General features: G+C 36.0%; 5 protein-coding genes across 5 annotated transcripts; 1 reads left to right on the forward strand and 4 right to left on the reverse strand.

Moving 5' to 3' along the window:
• Positions 1–327: 327 nt before the first annotated feature.
• On the reverse strand, positions 328–4,336 carry LOC137730095 (CSC1-like protein ERD4). Its single transcript, XM_068469158.1, has 6 exons — positions 3,841–4,336; positions 2,898–3,046; positions 2,474–2,749; positions 1,475–2,319; positions 1,079–1,334; positions 328–942 (listed from the first exon to the last, which is right to left on the reverse strand). The coding sequence occupies exons 1-6, from the start codon at positions 4,109–4,111 to the stop codon at positions 565–567; spliced, it is 2,175 nt and encodes a 724-aa protein (XP_068325259.1). The 5' UTR covers positions 4,112–4,336; the 3' UTR covers positions 328–564.
• Positions 4,337–10,491: 6,155 nt separating this feature from the next.
• Positions 10,492–11,818, reverse strand: LOC137728497 ((S)-scoulerine 9-O-methyltransferase-like). Its single transcript, XM_068467269.1, has 3 exons — positions 11,410–11,818; positions 10,999–11,063; positions 10,492–10,800 (listed from the first exon to the last, which is right to left on the reverse strand). Exons 1-3 carry the CDS (start codon positions 11,816–11,818, stop codon positions 10,492–10,494), a joined length of 783 nt encoding a protein of 260 aa, XP_068323370.1.
• A 2,344-nt stretch (positions 11,819–14,162) lies between these two features.
• On the reverse strand, positions 14,163–15,864 carry LOC137728498 ((S)-scoulerine 9-O-methyltransferase-like). Its single transcript, XM_068467270.1, has 3 exons — positions 15,150–15,864; positions 14,587–14,651; positions 14,163–14,468 (listed from the first exon to the last, which is right to left on the reverse strand). The coding sequence occupies exons 1-3, from the start codon at positions 15,862–15,864 to the stop codon at positions 14,163–14,165; spliced, it is 1,086 nt and encodes a 361-aa protein (XP_068323371.1).
• A 727-nt stretch (positions 15,865–16,591) lies between these two features.
• LOC137729041 (hydroxyproline O-galactosyltransferase GALT2-like) lies at positions 16,592–21,568 on the reverse strand. Its single transcript, XM_068467862.1, has 7 exons — positions 20,087–21,568; positions 19,623–19,858; positions 19,119–19,409; positions 18,101–18,229; positions 17,763–17,936; positions 17,232–17,339; positions 16,592–17,080 (listed from the first exon to the last, which is right to left on the reverse strand). Exons 1-7 carry the CDS (start codon positions 20,973–20,975, stop codon positions 16,871–16,873), a joined length of 2,037 nt encoding a protein of 678 aa, XP_068323963.1. The 5' UTR covers positions 20,976–21,568; the 3' UTR covers positions 16,592–16,870.
• Positions 21,569–22,308: 740 nt separating this feature from the next.
• On the forward strand, positions 22,309–27,668 carry LOC137728960 (protein PLASTID TRANSCRIPTIONALLY ACTIVE 12, chloroplastic-like). Its single transcript, XM_068467774.1, has 11 exons — positions 22,309–22,533; positions 22,765–22,833; positions 22,996–23,066; positions 23,349–24,029; positions 24,380–24,492; positions 24,987–25,246; positions 25,517–25,638; positions 25,766–25,834; positions 26,822–26,872; positions 27,025–27,126; positions 27,419–27,668. Exons 2-11 carry the CDS (start codon positions 22,800–22,802, stop codon positions 27,515–27,517), a joined length of 1,602 nt encoding a protein of 533 aa, XP_068323875.1. The 5' UTR covers positions 22,309–22,533; positions 22,765–22,799; the 3' UTR covers positions 27,518–27,668.
• The last annotated feature ends 239 nt before the right edge of the window (positions 27,669–27,907 follow it).

The raw sequence follows: 27,907 nt of genomic DNA on the forward strand, positions 1-27,907 counted from the left end.
ACAGCTTATGTAAACATTTTGACATCTTCTTTGAAGATGCTCTAATAATCTCTTTCCCCAACTTCATGAAAGTTGAGTGACCAATTTCATTTTGTTTGTGATTGTTACTGTGTATTTTGGGTTGAAGAGAGGAGATGAAGGAAGAAAGAGAGTAAAGGAGGAGAATTTTAGAAATTGGAGAGAAAGAGTAACATTAGGCAGACAGAAATATATTTGTGCTTTTCACATGTAACCGTTCGATATCATCACATTTTATAGGTATTTGTGAATACGTTTCAGAATAACGGTGTCTTTTAATTTTCACCATTTTCAGTAAAAATTTTGGTATTTAGCAAAAATATTCACTCACATTTGTCATTACTATTTTGTGCAAGGAATAACATATCCAAGATGCTACAACCATAAAAAAAAATCACCACACAAACATTGCAAGGAATGATATATCCAAGATGCTACAACCAACCAACTCAAATCAAGCTTGTGCTTCCTAATCACATGTTATATAAACAAATGACACTCCAAATCCAAACGAAATCACTTCTAACTACACAGCACTATCATACATTAGGCCAACGATGCTGTCCTCGAAACGTTGGATTGAGCGTCTTCGAATTGATCATCGTCTAGCTTCTCGGAGCTCAGGCACGGTGGGATGAAAGCTCTGTAAACTTGCTCCATGTTAGGAATCTCCTTGAGTTCGTGTGCAGCAACTTCAAGCGCAGTGTGTTGGAAAAAATGGTAGAATTTCTTGCTGCAGATGAAACAATAAAGCAAGGAAACGATAGGAAGTGGAAGTAAGAATGGTGCATAGTAGAATTTCTTCACCCCAAAGTAACCAAACATGGTAACTTGGTACAGTATAAGAGATGCAATGAGTCGAACTTGGATGTGTGGCCACATCCTTCCATAGCTTTCATACGATGGAACGTAAACTTTGAGTGCCTGCTCGATGAAAGAACAAAAGCTTTAGTTTTCGATAGCATGTGCTTGCTTAGGAAACAAGTAGGCTAAAGTTGTACATCACTTCAGTAGAGTTTTTCGACTAAAAACTTGCAAGCTCGAAAAAGGCTGAGGATACCTGATTTCGAAGGACAAGCCATCCAAGGCCAAAGTAAAGCACACCAAATGGAAGAATCAGCGGAGCAATAACAGAGTAGCAGAGGACAATTGTAATGATGAGCATATCACCAGGTACTCTAGTCCCATATCCAAGATCACTAGGAAACCAAGCTGCTTTCACCTCAGCTTCGGTCTTACAGAGATACTTCCTCTTTATATGGAAAATGATCAGAGGAACTAGTCGGAACAGTTCAAGACCATATCCAACGAAAAACCTGTCATCAAAGCAATTGTAAAAACCAGTTCACTAATAACGGCATAATTTAGATAGTGTGGACAAATAGTAAAGTATTTTGCAATCTTGTTTCGGTTACTGATATGGAAAATAAGAGCTAGAAGACAAACTGTTACTTACTTCAGGGCCACAAAGGTGAGGAAGTAAGTTGCATTGGCAGGGAGGCTAGTTGCGAGTAAGTCAACAAGAGAGTTGGGATCCTTCTCGATGCTCTTGAATGTACTGAATAAGGTTCCACCTACGGTAACTCCAATAAAAACATTGAAGATAGTGAAGTAGAAGTATTTCCCCGAAGAGGCCCTTACTGCATGGCTCAGGGAAGGGATTCCCTCAGTCTTAGACAAAAACAGAAGGAACTTTGGCAAGAAAGCTAGAAAGAGTATGAGTGCAATTTGAGGTAGATAAGCCTCTAGCACTGTCCTAATCGCCTCTTGCTTCAAAATTGGCTTTAGAAACGGAAGAAGCTTCTTCAGATTCTCCAGAGTTGTGAATGCAGAGATAGCAGCAATGGGAACCATAAAAAATACAACGGTCAATGCCACAATGATGTAAACAACATATTGCCGCACCTGTCTCTGAAAAAACTTGATTTTGAGATTACGCCAAAGTAGTTGACGAGGTTCAGGAGCCTCTGTGACTGTCCATGTGTCGACAAGTTGGGCATGTAGTGTCTGAGCTGCAGCAGCTGCAGTCACCCTACTGGTGAAAAAAACTAGAGCAGCATTTTGCTGCTTCTCTCTGAGAGTGGCTTTCTGTTCAGCCTCCAGTTTCGGGGTTAATTCATTAATCTTCTTAGTGTAGTACTCAATACTGTCTACTTTTGCCCCACAAAGACCAAGGAACCCAGTTTTGTTAGTGGGTCTTGTTCCTTCTGAGTTGCCAGTTTCCTTCGATATTGCATAAACTGCTTCAGCGCGCGCAAGCTTCTTCTTACACCCTTCTAACTCTTCCCAAATTTTGTTCACCTATAAGAATAGCGTTAATATGAATGGAAGAGAAATACTACTCAAATGAGAAACACACCATCAAACAGTCGTTTTACCTAAGCAATGATTCCAGATATACATGACAGTTAACAAAGGCGCAAAATGAGAAGAAAAGGGGGAAAAACAAGTATACCTCTTTGTTGTCTGTGACAACCAATGATCTGTAAAATGTATCAGGGTAGATGGTCTTAAAATAAGAATCGACCTGTTCCTTCCTAATTTGACCTTCGGAGGCGTCAGGTATGTCTCTGACAAGAATGGCAAATTGTTCAGGCTTCGCTTGAGGAGACATTAAAGCACTGGCTCTCAGGTCGGAGGCATGTTTATATGCCTTCCACAGCAAGACATATGTGACAAAAGAAACCCAGTAGACACCAAATAGAAATGCCCACAACCTAGGACTCTTCTCCTGCACATACAGAAAGACATACATATATGCAATCAGCACTCAGAATACAATTCAATTGAGAGAATTATACAAAAAACCACAGCTGCAATAAATCAAAGGGAAAAGAAAAAAAGACCAAGACATTTCATGAAAATGTTTTATAGCTTACCTTGAGATGTCCCATGGATAACTGGTCAAGGTCACTAAAAGTGCCATTGCTTACGGTTGCGTTGGTTAACTTATGCGCTTCTTCGGTGGCAGCAACTGGCAGAAGAATTGGTAGCAGAACAATGCTAGATAAAACCAATATACCCAACACTGCCACATCAAATAGGAAAGTTAGAACCTTGAGATTTCTGGCTTTATAAATTAGGCCAACCATTGCGTGCTGTTATTCCAAAACATGGAAGCAACATAATCGCAGGAAGTAATATCTTTTCATTCTTTAAAAAGCAACTCTCTCTCTCTCTCTCTCTCTCTGAACAAAAACAAGTCCATTAAAACTCAAAAAATTCAGTATGTATTATGTAACCAAGGTTTCAAATTCTTCCAGACAGATTGAAACTGTTAATAATTGGTCAAAATTGTTATACAACTTACTACTTCAGTCATAACTAGGCAAGTATGATATCGAAAATCATCAGCGAAGTAGAAGATTATCAATTCCAAAGCAACATCTTTCTTGTAAAACAACTGTGGTCTGTGGTCAGGTGCCAATGACATAAATTCCCTTCATTTTACACAAATCCATAGTTTTTAGAGTATAAGCAAAACTGGTACACACTCTTCCGTAATACAAATATTGTTCGAAACGTTGAAACCATTCTAAGAGTTCCAGATCTCACATCTCAAAGCCAGAAAGAAATTTAACTTTACCAAATTCATCAAACAAACTTCATCTATCCAAATTTACAGCAGTAAAAAAGTTAGAAATCTGAGAGAAAACTTCTAAATTAGTCCATCCAACAAAAACAACCACAAAGCAGCAGCAATTTCAAACTTTTGAGCAAACGGAACAAAACCCAGAAACAGTATCACGGTAAAAAGTAAAGGAGACAAAAAGTAAATTCGAAAACTGTCAAACGGTTAAAATGGCAGAGAGACAAACACACCAGTGCTCAAGAACACAAAGTACACAGCAGTGTCGACCCCTGACATGGAAATAATTTCCTGCTCGGTGGAATACATAGCCTCTTTGATCCAAGCAAACGGGTTCCGGGTCATGGACCCGCCCTCCCACGGATCCAACCCTCTCAAGATCCGATTCGGATAGTAAACCACAGTGTTCCCAGGCTTTCTCGAAAGCCATGCGAACAAAAACATCAGAACCACAAATATGAGGAAGGAAGTCCCCAAGGACGTCAAGAACGAACTGAGATCCATCTGGGGTTTTCTCTAAATTGCCAAAGATTCAAGCTTTTTCTCTCTCTAAGCAGTTTGGAGTGAAAGTTCTAGTGAGAGAACATGCACATAAGCAATAGAAAATCAGATAGGAATGGAAATAAAACGAGAGAAAATGGAGTGTTAGAGAGAGAGAGACGCGTTAGAGGGACATTAAATTGGAGGAAGGGGAAAGTAACCGTTGGAGGAGGAGGGGGAGGGAGAGAATTAAAGCAAGGAAGGTTGATTGCTTTTGGTAGTTGTGAAGTTACAGTCCATGAAAGGCAATGCAAATGCCAAACCATATAAATTTTTCAATGTTACCGGAACACGAGTAGTATATTATGTATTTTTATATAAATTGTGAGAAATTTTACCTTTTAAGTTATTAATTTTTTAACACATATATCTTACTAATTATATAATAACACGTAATATATCACTCCGTATTTCAATCACATTGAAAAATCTGTCGCCAAACCTATATCAATGAGAAGAAATGAAAATATCTTAAAGCATGATTGGCAAGTTGTGGGCCCTTTAATTAGTTGGTACTTTTATGTTGGGAATATTTTTGTTAAAAATGATTATACTCATCAATCTATTTATTACTATTAGATGAGTTTAAATTTTGAGATATATTTAGTAAATAAACACAAATTTTAAAATTTAAACTCATTTAATTATAATAAATAAAATAATAAATATTATTATCACTTGAGAATGACGAGAAAAATGCACCTCTTATATTTTTGAGGGACAAGGAATTGAAGTGTTTTAGTTGAAATGACAAAAGTAGGAATAGAATGCATCACAATCAGACTATAAAATTCCGTTAAATTAGTGTGGCTGCATCTGAGCCTTAAAATATATTAAAAACTTTATGTGTGAAACGGTTCACGTACCATTAATTATGTTTACACGGATATAATTTGTTGATCGCAATGATATCGACACATATTAATTTAAATAATGGATAGTCGGTATCATATGGACAAACAAAAATTACATTGTACATGTTTTTAATTATGTGGAGTAATTACTTTTTATTATAAGAGATTGGGAGACTCTGTATTTCCAAAAAAAAAAAAAAATGATAGTTACAATTACGTATTGATATCGATGTTTTGTATAGAGCTTTTCGTTTTAATGTCATACATTTATTAGAAAATTCATCATTTTGATCGTTAAACTACTGACGTGGCAAGCGTAAAGCCACTCTCTTGTCAGCATGAATTGAGAAATTAATTAAAAGATGAGGTATAAGATAATTTTTTTCATTATGACATAAGCATATTAGAATTTTGGTTTGCAGAGGTATTTCACATGCATTGTAAATCACAAATTAACACATACTTACAAAAACATAAAATATTATTTACTCTAAAGAGTAAGTGTATGAACTCAACTTCACAATGATTTAGGTATGAAAAAATTAGCTCAAATTTATCTATAGCAAAAATTGAACCTAAGACCTCTCACTTTCACATGAAAATGAATTGAAGAAAGTTGAGGTTCCACCGTAAAACGAATTGGCAATATAAAGAGTAACTCGATTACTTATAAGCACATGCAAGGTCCCTCTTATCTCCAATGTAAGATTCATACTCTCAACAGAAATATCACTTAACCGTAACGCGTATACTTACGCGACTTACATTGTAAAAGTAATCAGCAAAGTATTTTCCTTATCATTTTAAACTTTAGGGCCTTTCATTATCTTTTTTAAAACAAAAACAAACAAAAAAAATTGTGGAAAGACATTTGGGTTGAGATTTTAACTAAATTACTGAATAAATAATCATAATTAGATATAAAATTCGTCGGCAATGAGAGTCGAAATCATTTACGAAAGAAGAATAGTACGTGGGTAATGCAGCGGAAATGGCTGCCCTTTCAACGTGACTTTTCATATTATGGATTAAAGATAGTGTTTGGTGAGTGAGGTCGGTCAAGTGCTTTTTCGACTTAAAAAACAATCTTTTGTGATTCTGTTTCTTTTTGTATGTGGGTGGATTCTTTACTCTTTCTTTTATCATCTCTTTCTCTTTCATTCCCTTATACTCTTTTGTTGTTTTTTTCTATATAAATAATTCAAAGTAAGATGTTAATGTGTCTTAATCGTAACATTTAAATAGAAAGAGAGAAAGGAAGAGAGATTAGAAGGGAAGAAAATTATACCGCTTTCTGTATTGGCATCAAACAGTTATATTTGTGAGATTTTTTTAATCAAAGTTAAACCCATAATTGGTATTTGAAGTCTTTCGTATTAAGGAAAACATGTACCCCTTCCACCACTAACACCCATTTCTACGATTGCATTATGTCAAATAGTCTTTGGACATTTATCTTTTGGGTTCATTTGAATCATATAGGTTTTGGGATTAAATTGTGTCAAATAGCTCTTTTTTTTTTTTTTTTTCTTATATATACTAACTTGGTATTAGTAACTCTAAAGAAAATAACAATGTGAGAAGAGGAGGAATGCAAGAAAAGTATAGAATTTTTAGGGTCCCATTGAAAAATAAGAAGGAGAAATTGCAGGAGGTTTCAAAATGCTTCAAATTGCATGAGGTTTCAAATTTGAGAACAGCCTCTGCAAACAAGAAATGACATCGACTATCAAATTCTTAAACCCTTAAATTCTAAAATTCAACAGCAATTCGAAAACCTACTTCAATCTCAAAATCCCCAAGTCGAAAACCATAATTCCAATTCAAAATCATCAAAGTTTAGTTGAATTTCTTTTCACCCCTCGCTCTTGTAATGGAGCTTCGCGTTTGGTGGCAACTCACGTCACGCATGTGGAGAGATATCATAGGTGGGATTGTTTTGAACCAAAATAGTTGTTTAATACGCTGACACATGATATAAACATTTCAATTTGTATCTAATAATATTCTACTCTTTGTTTTGGGGGAGGGGAACCCTCATTTCTTTTCAAAATTCCTAATTTCATGTATGTATATTTTTTATTATATTCACTTCCGTCGATGTCACCGAACTTACGTCGGTGATCCTAATTTCAATACCGATGTTTCAAGAATGTTTAATTTCAGTTACCAAATAATTCGATAATATCGGTTCGATTTTTTTTTTTTTTTTTTTTTTTTTTTTTAATAGTGGGATTTCGATATGACTCGGTCGGGTTCCTTTTATTGTTTTTTTTTTTTTTTTCAGCCCTGCTTTGGAGTGTCCACAAGATAATATCGGTGCGGTTTGTTTTTATCTTTTTATATGTCGGGTTTCAATATGATTCTGTCGGGTTACTTTTTTTTGTTTTTTTTTTTTTTTTGGACGTTTTGATATAATGTTGGTACGTTTTCCATTTGGCGTGGGTGTACATTTAGATTCGAAAAGTTTAAATTTTTAGATTTAAATATACTTGAAATTATTTAAAATATATAACAGATATTTAAATGTAAATTAATTTCAATTAATTTGAAGTAGTTCAAGTCTGAGTATCTTAATCAAACATTTCAAAAGCTTAATCAAAAACTGAAAAAACATAAATGTTTAGTCTACAAAAGTCTAAAATGAGGCATCTAATTCTAATTTTCTCTTCTTTTTTTTTTAAGCCCTACTTTGGAGTGTCCACAAAATCGGCCGTACCTCTATTTGACAGGGTCGATATATGAGATTCAAGATCTTCTTTTCCAATGTTTAGTCTACAAAAGTCTAAAATGAGGCATGTAATTCTAATTTTCTCTTTTTTTTTTTAAGCCCTACTTTGGAGTGTCCACAAAATTGGTCGTACCTCTATTTGACAGGGTCGATATATGAGATTCAAGATCTTCTTTTCCAATAATTTAATAAAATTCTATCTTTTTTTTACAATAAAACAATAATAATAATAATTTAAATATTTTTATTTTGTCAATTTATCCAGGTCTTGCAGATATCGAAAGTTTCTGTTCAAAGTTTGGGTCTCTAAAATTTCGTTTTTAGCCGCTTAATATTATTATTTAGTGGAATTTTTTTCACTTGTAAATTAAAAGTTTTAGGCTTAATTCTCATCAAATACGAATTTAAATCAAATTATTACTAACTTATTATGAAGCTAAATTCATCATTTAATGTAGATGATATCGATCGTTTAAAAAAAAAAAAAAATTAGGTCTTAAAGCTGTCATTTGACGAAAGTTACGGCTTTAAATTAGGTGACTTCTGACCTCAGTATTCCTCCTCAAAGGCAAACCAGTCGTCTTAAATGCCAGCCAACACGTGTCAACACAAGTATTCTGCCGACAAACAGTGTACGTGACTTTTGACCGTTGCGCGTTCGTAACGCAATCCGTTACAAAGGTCCCAACTGACGTGGAGGGACCCAGTTTCGGATAATTTGATTTATTTCTGCTTTTGTCCGATACGAGTCAGTGTTGTTTTCGCGTATTCGTTTTGTCGGTTTTTGCAGGGCTTAAAGCTTATGATTTGATGCCACGCGGTGCACAGGAGACTCGTGGGGCCGTTACACGTGGGAGCAGGATTGAGGTTGGGAAGGACAGTTGTATAGTATTAGAAGGACTGCACTGATGGAGTTCCACCCACGTATCGATGTGGCAAGTTTTACCTAGTTTGTGTTGAAAATAGTAAATATTATAAGGACCAATTTCCAACCGTAGTTACATATGAAAGTCGTATGTCACTCACATGTTTTACAATAAGGTAAATTAATGAAAAAGATTTAAAAATTTTGAGTTTTAATGATAAGGATAAAATAAAAAGTAAAGTGAATAGTACTAAGATTGACTTTTTAATGTAAAAATGTGATTTTTCGTTAAAATAAACAGTATCGCGAACTTTACGTTAGAACTCTCTTTACAATATGTTAATTATGTGAGTGGTCGACGATTCATCTATATTGTTACGGTTGGATCCATCAAACTCTTCAATTCAGTTAAACTCAATTATGCTTGCATGCATGCGAGCAACTGTACTTAATACAATTAGCTGAATTATTGTACGTTATGATTCAATATGAAAACAATGATTGCTTCTTTGGTTGATAAGCAAGCAGACTGGAAAGCTTTCCAATTATCGATCCCACAAAAATCAATGAAAACTACCTGCGAAACACGAGAGGTTTCTCATTTTATTAGAAATATAAATAGTATATCACGTGTTATTATATAAGTAGAAAAAAAATTTATATTTTATGTTATTAACTTTTAACACAAATATCACATGTTAGTATAACACGTAACGTATCATCTTATGTTTCAAACATACTAAAAAATTTCTCGTAAAATACAAGAAAAGTGGGGTTCCATTCTAGTAAGCTCTTTCAATAATGCATTGCAGTCCTATTCTCTGCGGCTCAAATGATGACACACCAGTAAGACACAAGAAAAGCGGGATACTATTTTAGTTGTTGTACGTGGTGGGACCGATACCTGATTATGCAGATGCATTATATAGAAGGGAATTGGATCCTCTCCTCAGCAAATGCTCGGGATCCTCATGACCAACCAACATAGATTGTTGGATCAAAATTCAACGATTACAAACAAACAACCCTTTAAAAGTTATAATAATTATAGTTTTTAATCAAAATCTAATAGTCCGTATTCATGAGTCATGAGGATCCCGAACATTTGCTTAGGAGAGGATCAAATTCCATACAGAAGAAACTACATTGTACTTCCTTTTTATCGTTAAAGTAGTTTTTTTTTTTTTGTATTTTTTTATTTGTTGATGGTCGCTTGGCTGCAGTGACTTCTAAGTCATGTATTAGAGGAGTTTTGGTCCCTTGTTCCCCTCTTTTCTTAGTATTTATTTTCTTCAAGTTTCAAGAAGAATCAAGTTTTTGTTCCCTCTTCGTTTCTAATTTCATGAGAGGTAAGATTTTTGTTCTTTCTAACTAAGCGTAACTTGTATTTTTTATATTAATAAATTTTTCTCGTACTACAGAGGTTTAATAAAATGCTATATATAGCTTTCCCAGCAATTGGACAAATTCGACAGTCAGTAGATCCAATCCCAACCACCTAAATCCTACGCGCGCACACAAAAACACCCCTGCTTCCTTGCTTTCTTGTAGTTTGGAGTTGATTATTGTACTTACTATTTCTTAGTAGCTATTAACTTGATCTAATTACTCTTTTCACTTCCCAGATTTTTCAAAGCGACCATTGAGTGTGTTCGTCGAACACATGATTCAAATAATGACACTTGGTGCCCTTACTCGGGAGAAATCTTAAATTACAGAATAATTCTATGACATAAACGAAATATGTAAAAAAAAACTATTATTTGATTATCAGTTTCATAATTTTTTTTGTAGTACAAGAGTTTATTTTAGGACCAAGGAAACCCGAGATCTAGCACATTATAAAGGAAAGAGATGTGGTGTATACACACACACACACAGATGCACACTACTTTTAGAATGGTTTACCCTTGATAAACTCAATCGCATGATATCCATATGAAATTGGAAAAAGCTTTGTTCCAACAAAACCTGCAGATTTTGCTAGGTTATCAAATTCAACTGCTGTTCGCTCCTTGCCCCCAGGAAAAAGGGCCATCATCGCCATGTCTAGTGCGAGTTTGTTCCTTGTTTCTGGTGTATTTTCCAGTACTTCAGGTACTACAAATTCCACAACTATTACCTTCCCAGTTTCCGGTAACGCATTCCAACAGTTTTTCAGCAACTTAATGCACACGTCATCAGCCCAGTTATGAAGTACCCACTGCAAAGCACAAGGGTAAATCAAATTTTCATATTGTGAACATGCATGAAGTAGGTTTTGATGAAGAGTAATGCTAAGGAGACGACCACCACATCATACTACTTTTTTAATATGAACAGAGGTCATCTCTATTAAAGAGATGGTAAAATGTAATCCCGCTAACATTTTCTTCCATAAATACTAAAAGCAAAACCGAACCTTCATCATTATCGACTGGGCATGTGGTATTGACTCAAACATATTTCCCGCAACATGCTTCACACCTAAATGCAATCAGTAAAGAACGTGAGCCAACTAATAGTTAAATAGGATCTGAAACTGTTGCATTTGGACCATAATTCAAATAAGAAAGTGTGTGAGCTGAGTTAAAGGCTATTTGTTTAAGTATTTCAGCTTTAACCAATTCTTTATATTTTTGTTTTAGTTTTCAGTTTTCTATTTCAATTTTTGTTTTTTTTCAAAAAATTTGTATCGTAACTGTTTTCACTTTTTGAAAAAATGAAAATAGAGAACTTAAATCAAGCCAAATTTTGAAAACCAAAAACCGAAAACCACTTTTGTTAATTTTCAATTGGTTTTCAGTTTTCAGTACTCTTTGGATATTCTAACCTTGATATTTAGGAGCACGGGCAATAGCATCAGGCAAATCAAAGTTAATACCATGGATGTAGGGATATTTAGATACTATTTTCGCAAGAGAATTACCCACGCCACCTCCTACGTTCATCAGCTCTGTAACCTCTTCAAAACCTCTGTAGTCAGTGAATACCTTTTGATCAAAACATATAGCAGAGTAAGCGGTCATAGCCTCACTGAACAATCGACCAAGCTCAGGTCTCTTCGACATATGCTCGAACGTAGTCTCTCCGTGGGCCTTGTAGAAAGTATCGCACCCCTCTTCAAGCACGCAGTGCTTGAGCATGTACAAGCTCTTCACAGTGGCCATTTCAGATGACAGCTTTAGTATTGGGGCTAGAGTGGCGTGCTTGAGCATGTACAAGCTCTTCACAGTGGCCATTTCAGATGACAGCTTTAGTATTGGGGCTAGAGAAACTCCACTCTCATTGGACACTAAACAAAGTGTGTCCTTTGTTAGGGCATAGTCCTTTCTTGCTTGGATTTATCATTTGGGCATGGTCTTAGAGATGTAGATAGGAGGGAATTGACACTCAGAAATCTTAGCATTCTCTCCAAACTCAAAATTGCATTTGGATGATTTGCAGTCAGAATTCGAGAAGCGATTTCCTCCACAGTAAGATGAGCTCCAGGCCCTGAGTTGGAAAGGATATTGAAGACATTTAGGTCAACTGCGGCTCTTAGAACCATTTGATTGCAGATGGAATTTGTCAAACCCAAAGCTGAGATGTAATTTTCTAAACTTAATCCCTGGCTTTCCATCTTTTTTTTTTTTTTGGATTTTTCAAGCTCTCAGTCAATTTTAGTTTGTTGGATTGCCTTGTTTATTTTGGCTCCGAGCATCAGTTCTCTATATACACAGATACACTTGCATGCATGATACACGTCGTTTTGAACGGAAAAAAGTGGGTGAGCGTGTCTAGCTAGCCAGCTGGGTTTAGCTAAGGGGCGCCTAACCATAAATGGCCTCCAAGAATAGTAGGTTTTTAGGTAGATTACTCACCAAACTCTTTACAACAACAACAATCAAGTCTTATCTCACTAGGTAATCGAGGTCGGCTATATGGATTATAGAACATCACAGCGCTCGGTTTTGCGATATATCTTTTGTTAGTTCCAAGTACTCCATATCTTTCCTTAAAGTCTCTTTCCAAGTCTTCGTCTCAAACTCTTTGACAAAAAATACCCACCAAACTCAAGACAAATTGGAAGGAATGGATGGAAACTCTCAAACATTGTCCATGGAATGTTGAAGGTAGAATACCGTTAGAGCATTAGTAAGGGAGAAGAAATTAAGGACCCCCACATGTAAGACCATTAGTAAGGGGTATATTTATCACCCTTAATTTCGTGTAACTAGCCACGACTTTTAGCAAATTCACCAACATTTCGTGTAATATTTGGCAAATTCATGGACTACACATCCCTAATTAATATATATCAACGAATTCAAGTGGGCATTGGACTAGCTAGAGGTAGCCACGAAATGAAAGGTTGTCACCAGCGTTGAAGATTTTAAAGAATTATAGATTAGGGCATGTCTAATGCAAGGCATGAATGGTGGATTATTGCAGTGATTATGATTTGTCTGTTTAACTTATTGTGTTTCAGATTCAAATTATCTTTCCACTCCTTAATTTAGTTTGAGTAGAAATTTTGTTTATTGAAAAGGAAAATACTTAGGTATTATCAATGAATACTCACTTTTTGATTTGGCTCAATAAAAAAATGGCACGTTTTTCTTTTTAATTAATCCCAAAGAAAAATTAATAACATGTCCATTATTTTTTATAAGAGTAAATTGGAGCAATGGTCCCTCAACTAAAAATCTATTACCATTGGTCCCTCAACTCATCAAAATGTGTAGCTATGGTTCTTTTCATCAACTTCGTTAAAATTTTGTCAAAATAAGCTATATTGGAAGGACTATTGCTACAATTAGGGTCCCTCAACTCATGAAAAAGTGTAGCTACGGTCATTTTCGTCAACTTCGTTAGAATTTTGTCAAAATGAATTATGTTGGAAAGACTATTGCTACAATTGGGTTAAAGTTGAGGGACCATTTCTCCAGTTGAATTAAAGTTGGACTAATGGTAATGAATTTTTAGTTGAGTGACCATAACTACACGTTTTGACGAGTTGAGAGACCAATGGTAATTGATTTTTAATTGATGGACCATTGCTTCAATTGAGTTAAAGTTAAGAGATCATTACTATAATTTACTCTTTTTATAACAATTAAACATGTGTTAAAATATCATTGCACAAAATTAAAATGTGAGTAGTACTCGAGTATTATCTATTAAAAAGGGTCATGTTTTAATGGGTTCTATATATATTATAGATTGAATAATGTGTATTTAATTAGTATTTTGTATATAGCAACAGTTTTCAGATAAAAGAATTAAAAAAAAAGATATAAACTAGGGAACTTTAACGAAAAACTTTCGGTACTGTTCATTTTAATGAAAAACCACATTTTTACGTTAAAAAGTCAATCATGGAACTATTCACTTTACCCTTTATTTTGTCCTTATTATTAAAACTCAAAGTTTTCAAATCATTTTCATTAGTTTTTATAAACTAATCTTCTGCTCATTTCAAAACTAGATCGTGCACGTGATTAGAAAAATAGATACAGTAACAATTAATGTACCTGAAGATAATAGACTACTGCAGAATAAAAAAATATAAACCAAGACGCATTGTTTTGTTTACTATTTGTATCATGCTTCTTCCCTCTTGAGAAATTCCATAACACAAATCCCCTGTGCGATTGGAAAAATCGTTGTTTCCACAAAACCCACAGATTTTGCTAAGTTATCAAATTCAGCAGTTGTTCTTTCTCTACCACCAGGCAATGCCATCATTGAGATGTCCAACGTTACTATGTTCAGCACTGCTTTAGTATTCTCCAATACTTCTGGAATTGTAAATTCCACAACTATCACCTTCCCATTTTTTGGTAATGCCTCCCAACAGCTTTTCAATAATTTCTTGCACCGGTCGTCTTCCCAGTTGTGGAGCACCCACTGAAAACCATGTATAAGATTATAGCAGGGTTGATGATAAATTAATTTTCAATAATTCATGGGAAAAAAAAAAAAGAACAATTAAAACGAGTACAAGCTAGAAGCAAACCATGCATACCTTCAGCATAATTGATTGTGCATTTGGTATGGTCTCAAACATATTTCCACCGATATGATTCACACCTGCATGTATTTATAATGATTTATATAACCAAATAAGGGGTCAAATTGATTAATACTAAGAAGTGTACATGAGATGATGATAACAACTAAATAATCGTATTCGGCAAGAGGCTTATAACTCTTTTCTTTTCTTTTCTTTCTTTTTTTCCAAAGTAAGAGGCTTTTAATTCAAGTTGTTAACATTATTTATTATTGCAAGCGAGACTCAATGTTTGTATATAAAAAAAAATAAACCGACTGCCTTCTAATCTTTTAGTTTCATTATTAATCTATAAGGAATAAAGGAGGAAATTTTATGTGTGATACATATGTCATATTAAAGTCAAGTTTAGTATTGACAAAGATCTATTATGGTTTGAGGACCCTCCTGACACTACTCAAGACGTTCTCATCCATAATTGAGTGTAATCTTCTTCCTTTAAACAAGTGAAGAAAAAAAAAAAAAGACGAGATTATAAAATCTATTTTCTAATTAATTGACGATACTAAGTTACTAACCTTGGTAAGGAGGAGCTTGAGCAACAACATTAGGCAAATCGAAGTTAATTCCATGGATGTGGGGATACTTGGAAACTACTTTCCAAATGGTTTTTCCAATTCCACCTCCAACATCCATCAACTCTTTCACCTCTTCAAAACCCTTATAAACCTTCAACACCTCATCAAAATTTAGGTTAGAACTCTCTGCCATGGACTTATTAAACAACTGGCTCAGCTCAGCTTTCGTGGACATGTACTCAAATATGGTGGTTCCATGAGCCTTGTGGAAGGGCACAATCTCCGGTTCGAGCACGGAATCCTTGAGCATGGAAAGGCTCTTCACAATGCCAAGCTCACAGTTGAAACTAATCAATGGAGCTAATGAGACTCCATTTTCATCCGGCACCAAGCAAAGTGTCTCCTTTGTGAGGCCATAAGCCATGTCTTGCAATGCCTCATTGTCTGCAGACGGTTTTAGAGAGGTCGAGAGGAGGGAATGGACGGCCAGCATTCTTAGTATTCTGTCCAAATTCCGGGCTGAATTCGGATTCGAAGTCGGAATTTGGGAAGCGATTTCTTTTGCAGTGAGATGAGATCCTGTAGGGCCTGATTTGGCAATGATGCTGAAGACATTTAGCTCAATGGCAGCTTCTAGAGTCATTTGGAGGGGAATGAAATTCATCAAACTCCTAGCTGACACAATATTTTCAATGCTTCTTTGGTTTTCCTCCATGTTTTTGGGAACGTTGTTCTAGATTGCTTGTGCTTTGCATGGCTTCGCTTTCGGGCACCAATTTATATTTTGATAGTTGAAGGCAAAAGACTTTCTCCCCTGGCGGAGATTAATTTCCGCACCAAAACTAAAGCTTGACCTAGTTACACAGTGGTTGATTTTTTTGTCCCGTTACCTTGGAATGCTTTTTTAATATAAATACACAACGATATTCTATTCGAGAGTTCTAAAATGCACCCGTGGATGAGATGCATTGTTTTGGTGGATGTTTGGATTTTTGTATTTAATTTAAACATTTCTATCTAGCCATCCATAGAGTGCATCAAATACACCGGTGTATTGTAGAATTGGTCATTCATAATAAATTGATATCGAACTCGCCAATCACGAGGTCAAACTTAAAATTTCCCACTTACAACCATACTGTTAAGTAGCAAAATTTGGCACGTTTTATATACACTGAATTTGAAGAGAACAAAATTTGTATAACGCAAAAAGATGGTGGAAAAAGAAAAACACATTTTCCTTATTTGAAATCCACTTTATCTCAACAAAAAAACTTCACATGTTGATTTGATAAAAATAAGTATTTGAAACACAATGTTACTCAAAATTCGAATGCAAAATCTGTTCACATCGAAGCGAAATGCTGCATATGATGCCATGGTATATGGTGACTACTAGTTTTATGATCGAGATGGGAGGTGCAATTTTGCTCAACGACAAATGGATAAGACATTCTACGTCTTTTGTTAAATCTCAAGATTTTGAGCATAATGTACAATCTAGTGGTACAAGGGAGAATTTGTCAATCAGCCCCATTTTACAACACAATCTATACTACTCCTCGATGATTCATTTTTTGACAAAAATCATTTCTCGCGATTCATCGTGTACTTTCAATTGAAACTAGTAGATAAAAACCGGCACAAGCGTGAGGGTGAGGATACCAGAAAGAAGGGTGAAGAGTGCTGCAATCTACTTGTGTAAATTAGACGGCTCGGTGTCATCTGAAGTTACAGCATTGAGCTTGACCTCTAGCCAACTTGTCCCAAAGACAGATCATTTGCCTTGGCGATTGGTAATGTGCGGTGAAGTAGTTCTCCATGCACCCGTACTGACAAAACTTCCAGTTATGGGAGTATTGGACAATTGATGTGGTGCTGTTGAATTGCTCAACCCACATTCCCATGCTCACATCTTCCATCTTGAAAAGCTGCAACCAAACACACATCTTTCAGCAACCACATATATTATAGCTTTTCTTTTGGCCAACGCATATTGATTTTGAACAGGAACTGAAGGAAAACGAAAGAAATCATCCTCCGAACAGAGGCATGTAATAAGTCAGACAATTAGTAACTTACCCTTAGCCTATGACTAACATGCTGAGAAATGATGAACTTAGCAATATCAAAGGAAATTACATATCCAGGGCCATTGGCATATGGAGGATAAACTTCTTCCGGCCACTCCTGTCACAATAGACAATAATGCTTCAGAGGGAGAGAGAAAGAAGAGTAGAAGAAAAAATACAAACACAAAGGGATTAACGTCCATCCTCTTTGAAAACTTTTAATCCTCTCAGGGGAAAACTAAAAATGAATTACAATTAGATAACAGCGACAACAGTAGGGAAGGAGCCCTATGCATGGAAATTATTTCTTGTCCATTCAATATGATTCTATTGGAACCATGGAGCTGCAATTGACTTGGGTCCAACCACTATATCCAATTTTCAGAATATACGATTAAGAAAAGAAGCTCCTACTAAACAGGATGGATCATTCATGACACTCCAAAAACCCACAAGACAGCTTATCAAATGCAACTCTTAAACAAAAGCAGATAACTGGGTGACTTGAGAACTAAGTAGAGATGCACGCAAACTTGCATACCTCATAGGTTACAGCCCATTTTCCACTTCTGAGAGGGCGATGCAAGAGGTTAAGATTGCCCATATAAAGGGATTTTTTGGAAGAGATGCCCACAATTTCCTTTAAGACAGTGTCCACTCTAACAAATGTGTCATCATCACATTTCATGATGTATGCAGCTGTCACGTTCTGAGACTGCATCAAGATGTTAAAGCTTTTAAATACAACAAATACAAACTCAAAATAGGCCAGTTGAATGGTTTACTAAATTACAGATACATAACCTTTTCTTATTTATAACAATATATATGTAATATGTATACTGAACGACTAAATACTGGAGAATAAACTGAACTCACCCCAAACTCACAAATAGAAATGGTTTTCAGAACAACAAGCTCGTATCGATCCATAAAGGGCAAAATAACAATATCACCAAAGTAAGCAGCCTCTTTCTTCAGCATTTGATTTACCTCCTTCCTTGGATTCTGCAAAACTTAATAATTAGTAAAACCAAATGTTGAAGGAACAGATTCATATAAAACAGAAACAGTTTCAAAATAAGATTGAAACTCATCAATCTACAAGTCACTGAGTGCCGTAATTCAAATTCGTTACTTTTTTATTGCTAGGCAAATTCAAAGGTTACAACCCTAAGGCTAAAATTCAAGCCAATTCCCACTGAAGGGTGGGTCATGCTATCACTGCCCTGCGCCTGTAGGAACAATTCACTTTTTTTTTTCTAAAATAAATATTGTAAAATGATCCAGGTATAAAATTTGAATCAACTCATTCCATTTGGAACAAGTAGTTTTCTTTCATCCAATCAACTTTACTACGTACATTCCATATCAGGTAATTGAGCCCATACAATTCAAACACATATCTACATCAGCATCTACGCAATAAAATATAGACATTAATCTGGCCTGTCTGACGTTATGAAAGGGAAACAAAACCAATCCAGAATTTCTTTCTCTTTCAGTCAAAGAATCTTTTTAACACAAACAAAATCCAAGCTTGAAAGGAGCAGATAAATTAGTTACAAGCATAAACAGAGGTTTACAATTGGAGCTAGAACTTCAAAATAGATAACAAACAGAAAGCTTGGAAGACTGAATCGCACACTTTTGACCAATTAGAGCCACACCTATATCTTCTCATGCATCATGAGATAAAAATACTCAAGGACGTTATACTTTTAAAGAAAAAAGGACTCGTGTAATATTTGTTCTCCAGCCTTATAAATGGAGAGGATTTCTTTTGTTCTGGCAATAGAAAGGACATAATCTTGTAAAAATGCCTTATAAATGGGACCTGACTGCTCAACTCTTAATACAAAACCAATTATTGAATAGCTAAAAGCAATAAACTTACCAATGCAACAAAGAAACGGACTACTACATTGGAGGACTTGATTGCTGATGACTGCATCCAAGTTTTTCTCACTGCCATGCGCTCTGCAAAGTGATTTGTAGCAGAAAGAACCCCAATAAACAGCTGAAAAGGTCTCTTTGGTAAAGGACGAGCTTTCCACTTCTCTGCCATCTCCAGTACTCTTTGAGGTGAGAAACTTGGATGAGAAGCGGGAAGAGAAGTAGCATAAACAGAGTGAACATCAACATCTCCTTTAATTGCTAATCCAGTTGCATCTTGAAGTGTAAAACCCTAAAGTTAAAGCATAAAAATAATTAGAAAAAAGTGCACCACTATTGATGGGAAGGAATAGGAAAACAATACAAGAAATAAAACTGATATGACAAAACCAGATGCTTAAGAACAGATATGATCATTAATCATAACTATGGCCATAGCACATCCGTGCAATGTCAGAGGCAAAGCATAAGCAACATAAGTAAGTTACTCATTTATCTGACATACCATCCGATATGGAAATGAAGTGACATGCCTGCCCCCAACACTAGTATGGAATCCATCCAAACCAGCACGTATGGTCAGGACAAACAATCTACCCTCTGTAAACGGAAATGGCCAGGTTACTTCTGGCTTCTGTTCACGCCCTATGAATCGTTTGAACCATGAGGTAGTCTTGGTCTTGGACTCCTTTGAGTCCATACCATTCCGCATCCACTTTTCACATCTCCCATATCCATCAACTGCCACATATGTGCATTAAAGTTATGTCACAACCCAAAAGGTATAGACAAAGGTTTATATATATAATCTTCAGAATCAACAGCATTAGTATTATTCATACAGAGGTATACTCATGTTTTTTTCTTTAGTTTTGTACTTTCATGAATATTCATGCCTTTTTACAAATATCATGGCTGCAGAAATACAAGGGAAGGACTTTATCTTCTAAATCAATGGAAAACTTTTACCTAGCATGTCTTCATTGCTCTTGGATGGTAAGCCGTCACACCTTTGAGCTGTTCCCCATTGCATCCTGTAACACGTGTTGTGCTCAATGACTGGTTGCTTACTCCAATCACCTTTTAATCGTGGATTCAAGTGCAGTATCTTTGGCGGGTCTTCCCCATCTACTGACTTCAGCCCTTGCAACTCAACCATGAACTGGGAGACCATAACTGTTCCATCACCCCTCCTCAACTTTGCAAGCTGGGGCACATACTCCTCGTGAGCATAACGGGATGTTCCCACCACCGTAATTGAAGAACCTGCAGCAAGCCCACAAGGAAGAAACATCAACTTATCTCCTGTTGCCAATTCTTCCCCACTCATTGATAACCATGAAGGACATGACTCAGGTTTTCCCTCAATTATAGAACTCTCTCCAATCTCCTTCCCATCAAGTTTACCCACTTCTTCCCAAGCACTTAAACCCAATGTCCAAGCCTCATCTGCCATCCTCTCAAGCACCGAAAGTTCATTAGTTCTATTTCTTCGCCTCATAATCTCACCAGTGATCCGACCATATTGATGTTGTAGTGGCTTTATAGGCTTAGATCCACCTTTACTCTCTTCCAAAGGTTCCTTCCTAGGCCTCACAGGCGCATCTTGGTTTTGGTCTTCCAATTTGCGATGAAACGTGTCCTTATAAACAGAATTAAATAACGGTTTACTCAAATCCACATCTTCGACCAGTTCCAATCCATCATAACCATCATCACCACTCAGCGTCTTTGCTATCTCAAGAAACTGGGGAAACTTAAAGGATATGAAGACCAAGTACAATGCCGCTATACCAAACAACAAATGCTGCAATTTGAACCTCCTCGCAACTGAAGGTTCAATTTTTAGCCTCTTCATCTTTACGAAACCAATACACAGACTACAAAATACTCTACAACAACAACCACCACCAAACAGTTCCTCCAACTCCAATACCCATTTCTTCAATCACAAAAAGAAACCCAATTCAAGCTCCAAACCCAAGAAAAACTCCAAAACCAAAGCTTTCCAAATCCTCAAGAAGAAACCAAATCCAAATCAACAATGGCAAGAAATACAAAGCATCGTACAGTGAGAGAACTCGAACCCCCCAACGGGTTCGGAGGGATCGAGTTCAAGAATCCAATCAACGTCACAATTCAGCAACACAATGCAGGAAAAGTGGAAAACCCATAAAAAATTTCAAGGCAGAAAAGCTTAAAATGTCAACAGTCTCACCGGCATTCTCCAAACAGTTCGATCTCGACCCAGATGAACAGACCCCGCAATGGAAATGCAGATGGGCGAGCAAAACCCTAAGCAGATTGGCAGATAGCAGAGCAGAGGAGCAGAAGGGGGTGGGGGAAGGTAGGGAGGGAATGTTGTATTAAATGGGAAAATGCATTGGGAGAAATTAAGAAGATATTTGACTGAAACGGGAAATGTTGGTCGGTAGATTTCATTCCCCATTTCTTTTGGGTTTTTATTTTCCTTATTTTCTGTTTTTTTTATTTAACAAATTGATTCAACAAGTGTTTTCGTGAGATGTTGGTCGGTCACCAACCACCACACCATGATGGCTCCTCTTTTGTTGTAACAAATTAAACAAACTTCCAACCTATTGTTTGTTGTTAAATAAAATTTTAACTAATTAAAAAAAGCGGTTCTTTTACCCGATGTTTGAACGAAGAAAATAAATTTAAAATTTGAATAAAAGTTAGAATTTATAAATTAACATGCATTATTTTATTTGTTTAGATTCAATTTCTGCTTAAAAATTATGATCGAGCGTTTAAAAATAACAAATTTCATATTCAATTTCATTAAACAAAAAAATTCACAAATTCTAGAAATAAAATTCCGTCATTTTAAAATCCTTAGTAATCTTAAATTTCATCATCTAAATATAGTGTTAATTTTAATCACAAGAAGAGGAGAGAAGATGAGAGAAATACCGTGTATAATTGAATTGAAATATTAAAACAACTCTACGATTGATTGAAATCAGCGCAAATAGAATGACATTAAAATTTTATAATATCTCTTACTTAAATGTTTTACAAATGACGTGATGAAGCTCTTCGTATCCAAAAGAAAAATATCAGAACGATAAAAACTTTGTATCACAATTATCGGACGTGATAAGTAACATGAAATGATATTGTTTGAAGATTTTTCTTATTAAGTCATGTTGGACCATTTTAAAGTAGAAAATTAAATAAATAAAAGCAAAGCCCCTTATCCAATTTTCCAAAACCCTCTCAGAGTCCCCCTCTCCGTCTTCACTTCTCACTCTGGAGCGGGTGACCCCATAACCGAAAGCTCCAAACTTTAATCCCCAGCACCAATTCAAACCTTTTTCTCTACAGAAACGAATCGCTAGCCAGCAGTTGAACCAGGCTCTCCAACTCCAGTTTTCAAAATTCGGAATATAAAGGTGCATTTCATTCCCTCAAAGTTCAGTTCAGTTCATTTCAGTTGTATCTTTTTTCCCACTTTTTTTTTTGTTACAAAATGATTTGTAGTGCAAGATTATAACTTTTCGATTTCTTTGCAATTAAAGCAGTTAGTAGTGTAAATTTGCTAGGTACCCAAAGTGGTTTTTTTTTTTTTTTTTTTTTTTTTTTTAACAAATAAGTTTGGTTTGGTTTGGTTTTTTTTTCTTCAGATTTTGGTGATATTTATGCTGAGTTGAAGTGAAAAATGGCATCTCTACCAGGAACTTGGCTGTATCAAGGTGTGCTCATTTGTTCTTATTTAATAACGAAGATAATTTTGTATTAAGTCCTCAAAGCAGCATGTGGTACGCCTGGCCGCTGCCCGTGAGATGGGGTAGCCTTCTCTCCCCCTAAACTTTTCTGTATCCTTTTTTTCACAATTTTTGGTGTGCTTTTGTCAGATAGGGGATTGATAGGTGTAGTCTCAGCACAGAGCCATGCTTCTGGGAAGCCATGTTTCAATCACTTCAAGGTTTATATTCTTCTCAATTTATTCAATTTTACATGTACATATATGTGTTTGTGTCTACGCCTCTCCGGTTATTTTGGATTTCTTCTTGTTTTTCTTTAAATTTTTATTAATTGTGTTGCTTGAATTTTAGGCTTTCGATACTCAATCTCTTTTTCACTGTGAAATGATTTCTTTGGTAATTAAACATGGGTGATTTGTAATATAAAGGACACTTCATTGGTTTTTTTAGCCATTTATCGTCATGCTAATTTGGTCATATATAATTTTATGTGCATGGTACAGGCATCAACTGTAAGTTCATTTCCAGTTGGATTATTCCAAGTTAGAGTTGGCTCGAATCTATTGCCAAAGAGGGCACCTTTACTTCCTTGTGTAAAGTGTGAGAAGGATGATGAGTCCTCCAAAGAGGTCTCTATTGAGCGTCCACCCTACGATAGTTATATGGACTCAACATCTGGGCAGCTTGAACCCGCATCTGGTGCTCGTGCCAGCATTCCAGGGCAGGATTATTGGCCTGAAGGCACAGCTAGTCGAGTTAGGGCTGCCAGGGCTCCTGAGCCTACTGGTAAGTCAGTTGGATCACCATCTTATGGTAAAAATCCTGGAAGTAGGAGGAGGAAGAATAAAACATCAGTTGCTGCCAGTGAATCTACTGAGCAAAGTGTAGAGTCAAGTGATACAGTGGCAGTGGAACTGCTGGAACCAGAAACTTCAGAGGACGCACTAGAGGATCCTAAAGATACCCCATCTGAATATGTTGTGTATCAGACTGAACCTGAAAAAGAAGAAGAAACAGGATTTGACCTGGACAAGAAACTCGGACGTCCTCATCCCTTTATTGATCCAGAAACAAGGAAGCCATTAGGTGAGCCACTCACAAGTGATGAGCTATGGTGGAACTGGAGAAAACCAGAGAAAGAAAATTGGTCCAGATGGCAAAGGAGACGACCCGATTCTGAAACGGTTAGTGCTTTCGTATATATAATGGAGAAATATGATAATGTTGTATTTAATTTGAAAATTGTGATTTAAGGCTCACGGGCCATATTCAAGGGATTTGTAAGCCAAATTTTTTATGTATAGGTGATTTGAACCATGCTTATCATTTTGGATTTCAACATTTGGATCTTGTTTACATGAGGTTGTTACAAAAAGCAATGCTGCTTGTATTATGTATATGGATGATATCAATATACGCTCATTTGTTGTTAAAGCGCCCATGTAATCAATTCATAAACGAACTGGGGAACTGGAATATCAGAAGGAAAGTGGTCTTTGACTTTCACGTTGATATTGTCTTTCAACTTCTTCAGGTTTTTCTCAAAGCAATGGCAGAGACTGGGCAGGTAAAGCTTTATGGTGAAAATCCAACATTGACGGAAACTTCACTTTACAGAGCAAGACGACATCTTTTCAAGGAAGAAAGGTATAATTGATGAATATTATAGGAATCTTCTGTATATGCAAATATAATATTATATGGGCAGACATATATATGTAGTATAGGATTATGTATGTAACTGAAGCAAAAGAAAACTAGGATCTGGTGAATATTGATGATTGGTTTTGTCATCTTTCGGACAGTATTAACTATAAAGGAGAGTGATAACGATTTGAGAAACATTAATCAAACTAAAAGAGAGGAAAGGAGAGGAAAGGATGTTTCCAGTGCTCAGCTCTTGGTTTTCGAATCCTTTGCTTATGGAAGTCTCTCTTAGGACTTTGCATTGTCAACTTAGAGTGGTTTGTGTCTTAGGTTAGGATTTATTTAGGTTAGGCTTTTCCTTGCACCTGCTTCTCTGTCTTAGTTTGTTTACATGTAGTGATTGCCTTGTGACCTCATAATATTCACTTAAAAGTTCTATGGAGGTTTTTTTTTTTTCCTTATGTGGAATTTTCAAGTTGCTGCTGAATTTGTAGGCTTCAAGCGGAACAAGAGAGACTGGATAGAACAGGTCCACTTGCATACTATTCGGAATGGGTAAAAGCGTGGAAAAGGGACACTTCTCGAGAAGCTGTTCAGAAACATTATGAAGAGACTGGTGAAAATGAAACAACCCAACTAATTGAAATGTTTTCTCATCAAACAGATCGAGAGTATCGCATAATGATGGGGACAGATACCCGTATACGTAGGGACCCCTTAGCAATGCGTATGCGAGAGGATCAAATAAAGCAAAGTACTCACTCTAAAGCTGATAATTTTGTGCATTATTATCATGAATTACGTTCTTTATATCACTATTAATCATTTCGACCCCTGAGAGAGTTCAGTTCATTTAAAAAAGGTTTCTAATTCATTTATCTTAAATGGATAAGTGATGCATTCTTGTACATTTTTAATTCAGTACTTTAGTTTGTCATCTGTTATTCACCAGTTACACTATAGTTTCATTAAACATGTTTAATGATGCAGTTTAGTTTGGTGACTAATTTATTTGGCCTTGCAGTATGGGGCGGAGATCCTGTTTACCCAACTGTGAACTATATTCAAGATCCAGATGAAGTGATTGATTACAGAGGCGCAGATTTTCATGAACCGACACCAGATATGCTGTCTTTTCTGAAGGAGGTCGGCACTTTTCACATTCCCCTTTTTTTTCCTTTTTCTTTTTATTATTTGGCTTACTGGATTTCTATAGCATCTGCTGTATCATTATTTTTTTTCTTACATTCTTACTTTCCTGCTCTGTAATCAGCACAAAAAAATCATATCAAGGGAGGAGCTTGAGAAACTTCTGTCAAAAGAGAAGACTCAAGAGCTTGAGGTAATCAATTGACTCTGTAAAGTTTAGTTAGTCTGATGAACTATCTGTCTAGAAACTCGAATAACAGAGAATGTGCACACGGTTAACTATTTCTTGTTATCATATGAAAATACTCTCTCGATTCCACCTCCATTGTTAAACGAAGCTTTATTAGTCTTTCTCCAAGTTGAGTTATCAATTTTCCAGAGGTTGCTCTTCTCCTTTTGAGCTTTAGGTCACCTCCTCGAGTGATGCTATGGATTTTAAATGTGTCATTTTTTGTCCATTTGGACTAAAATTCAACACCACAGATAGGTTCACTGCATAATGCCTGGGTGGCAAACTCCCACTAAAGGGCTGTCTGAGGTGGCAAATCATCCATTGGGGTGAAATCAAATTGAATGGGTCTTAATGATTACCCATTAAGCATTAGCAACCCAACGGGTTGATTTGCCACCTCTCCGCTGTGCAACGATTCCACATGCAGAGTGTACTGACAAACAAAGGCTCATGCATGCATTTATAAAAAGTTCAGCATCGATATGATATACCTATCCTGAGTTCAGGCAATGCCTTTCCTAATTAGTGACAACCATTATCGTATTCAACCCCTATAGTGCAAAGAGCATCTTATATATGAGATCCTGCCCTTGTTCATTAAAGACCTGCCGCCTATTCTGGTTATAATCCTAAAGTAAATGTACAAAACTTTAGGGAAACTACCTACAGTAAACATATTGTGACATTTGGTTTGCAGAAATGATCAGTTTTTAGTAACGACAACAGTTTGATCATATCTTGATGACACAGCATGACTGACATAACAACACAACGATGATATAATGACGACATAATAAACACTGATCATTTCTGCAACCAAATGTCAAAATATGTTTATTGTAGCTTATTGCCGAAAACTTTATTTGATTGGAAGATTTGAAACGTAATAGAATGTGTGGAAGCAAAACATCTAATCCGGCTGTTCTTTGTTTAACTCTTATATTGCAGGCACCTGATATAGAAGAAGCTATGGCACAAGCAGTTGACATCGGTGAAGATGTAAGTTTAATTGCTTCAGATACATTAGTTCCATATTGCATGTTCTTACACCGACACTGATGCGGGTTAAATGTAGCTATCCAGCATACTTGTAATCCAGTTATGGTTGTTATGTATGAAACTGAAATCTTATTTGACACTGTTTATAATAGGATGAAGGAGAAGATAGTGAAACCGAGGTTGATGAACAAGGAGAGAAAATCACACGCAACTGGAGTGTTTTGAAAACTACTCCTGAGCTTACCAAGTCAAAGGTGATTCTCATTTCTCAGTTTTGCAGCATGTTTTCGTATTAAAACTTTTGGTTGTTTGACATATCCAAATGTCATTATCTAAATGTCTGGTTGCCATATGATATTATTTCAATGTCGGGTTTTATGACGTACTTGTGTTGTAGTAGATGGTCTGGGATCTCTGTGCACAGCAGCAAAAGATTATCGAACGCTAGCTGGTTAAACTTGCATCAAATGCATTTACATGCTAACCATTTCTTATCCTTTTCAAGTAAATGTATTTCTTAAGTATTTTTTTCTGTCAATCCTGCAGGATAAACCGAAAAAGAACGACGGCATGTCTTTGGAAGAAGCTGTAGACGATTCAGAGAACTTAACTGATTTTCTGATGGACTTTGAGGAGGACGTGTAAATTACGTTCTTTGGAAGATTTTGGCCTTTTGAGATTCACAGAGAAGTAGGCGATGAAGATGTAGGTGCGTGCAATATGTAGTCCAGCAATAAAACTAAGTTAAATATAAATTAGACAAAAGTCACACAATTTTCTACATGGATGAAAGTTACTGATGATCAAAGGGAATTGTGATCGGAACTCTAAAAAAGTCCTCGTGCATTTCTTGCAGGGAAACTTCGCTCACACAATTTTATAAGCGCACAGGCCTTTTTTTATCTTTGCATAACACTGTTTATTTCTGGTTTTTAGATGGGATAAATCAAAGAAGAATCAATAGAAAAATATAGATAAGAGGTTTGTAAAAAGAGAAAAACACGAAGGACAACAAAGCCTTATTCCATTAAGTAT

Source organism: Pyrus communis, chromosome 3 (assembly GCF_963583255.1).
Source record: "Pyrus communis chromosome 3, drPyrComm1.1, whole genome shotgun sequence".
NCBI lineage: Eukaryota > Viridiplantae > Streptophyta > Magnoliopsida > Rosales > Rosaceae > Pyrus > Pyrus communis.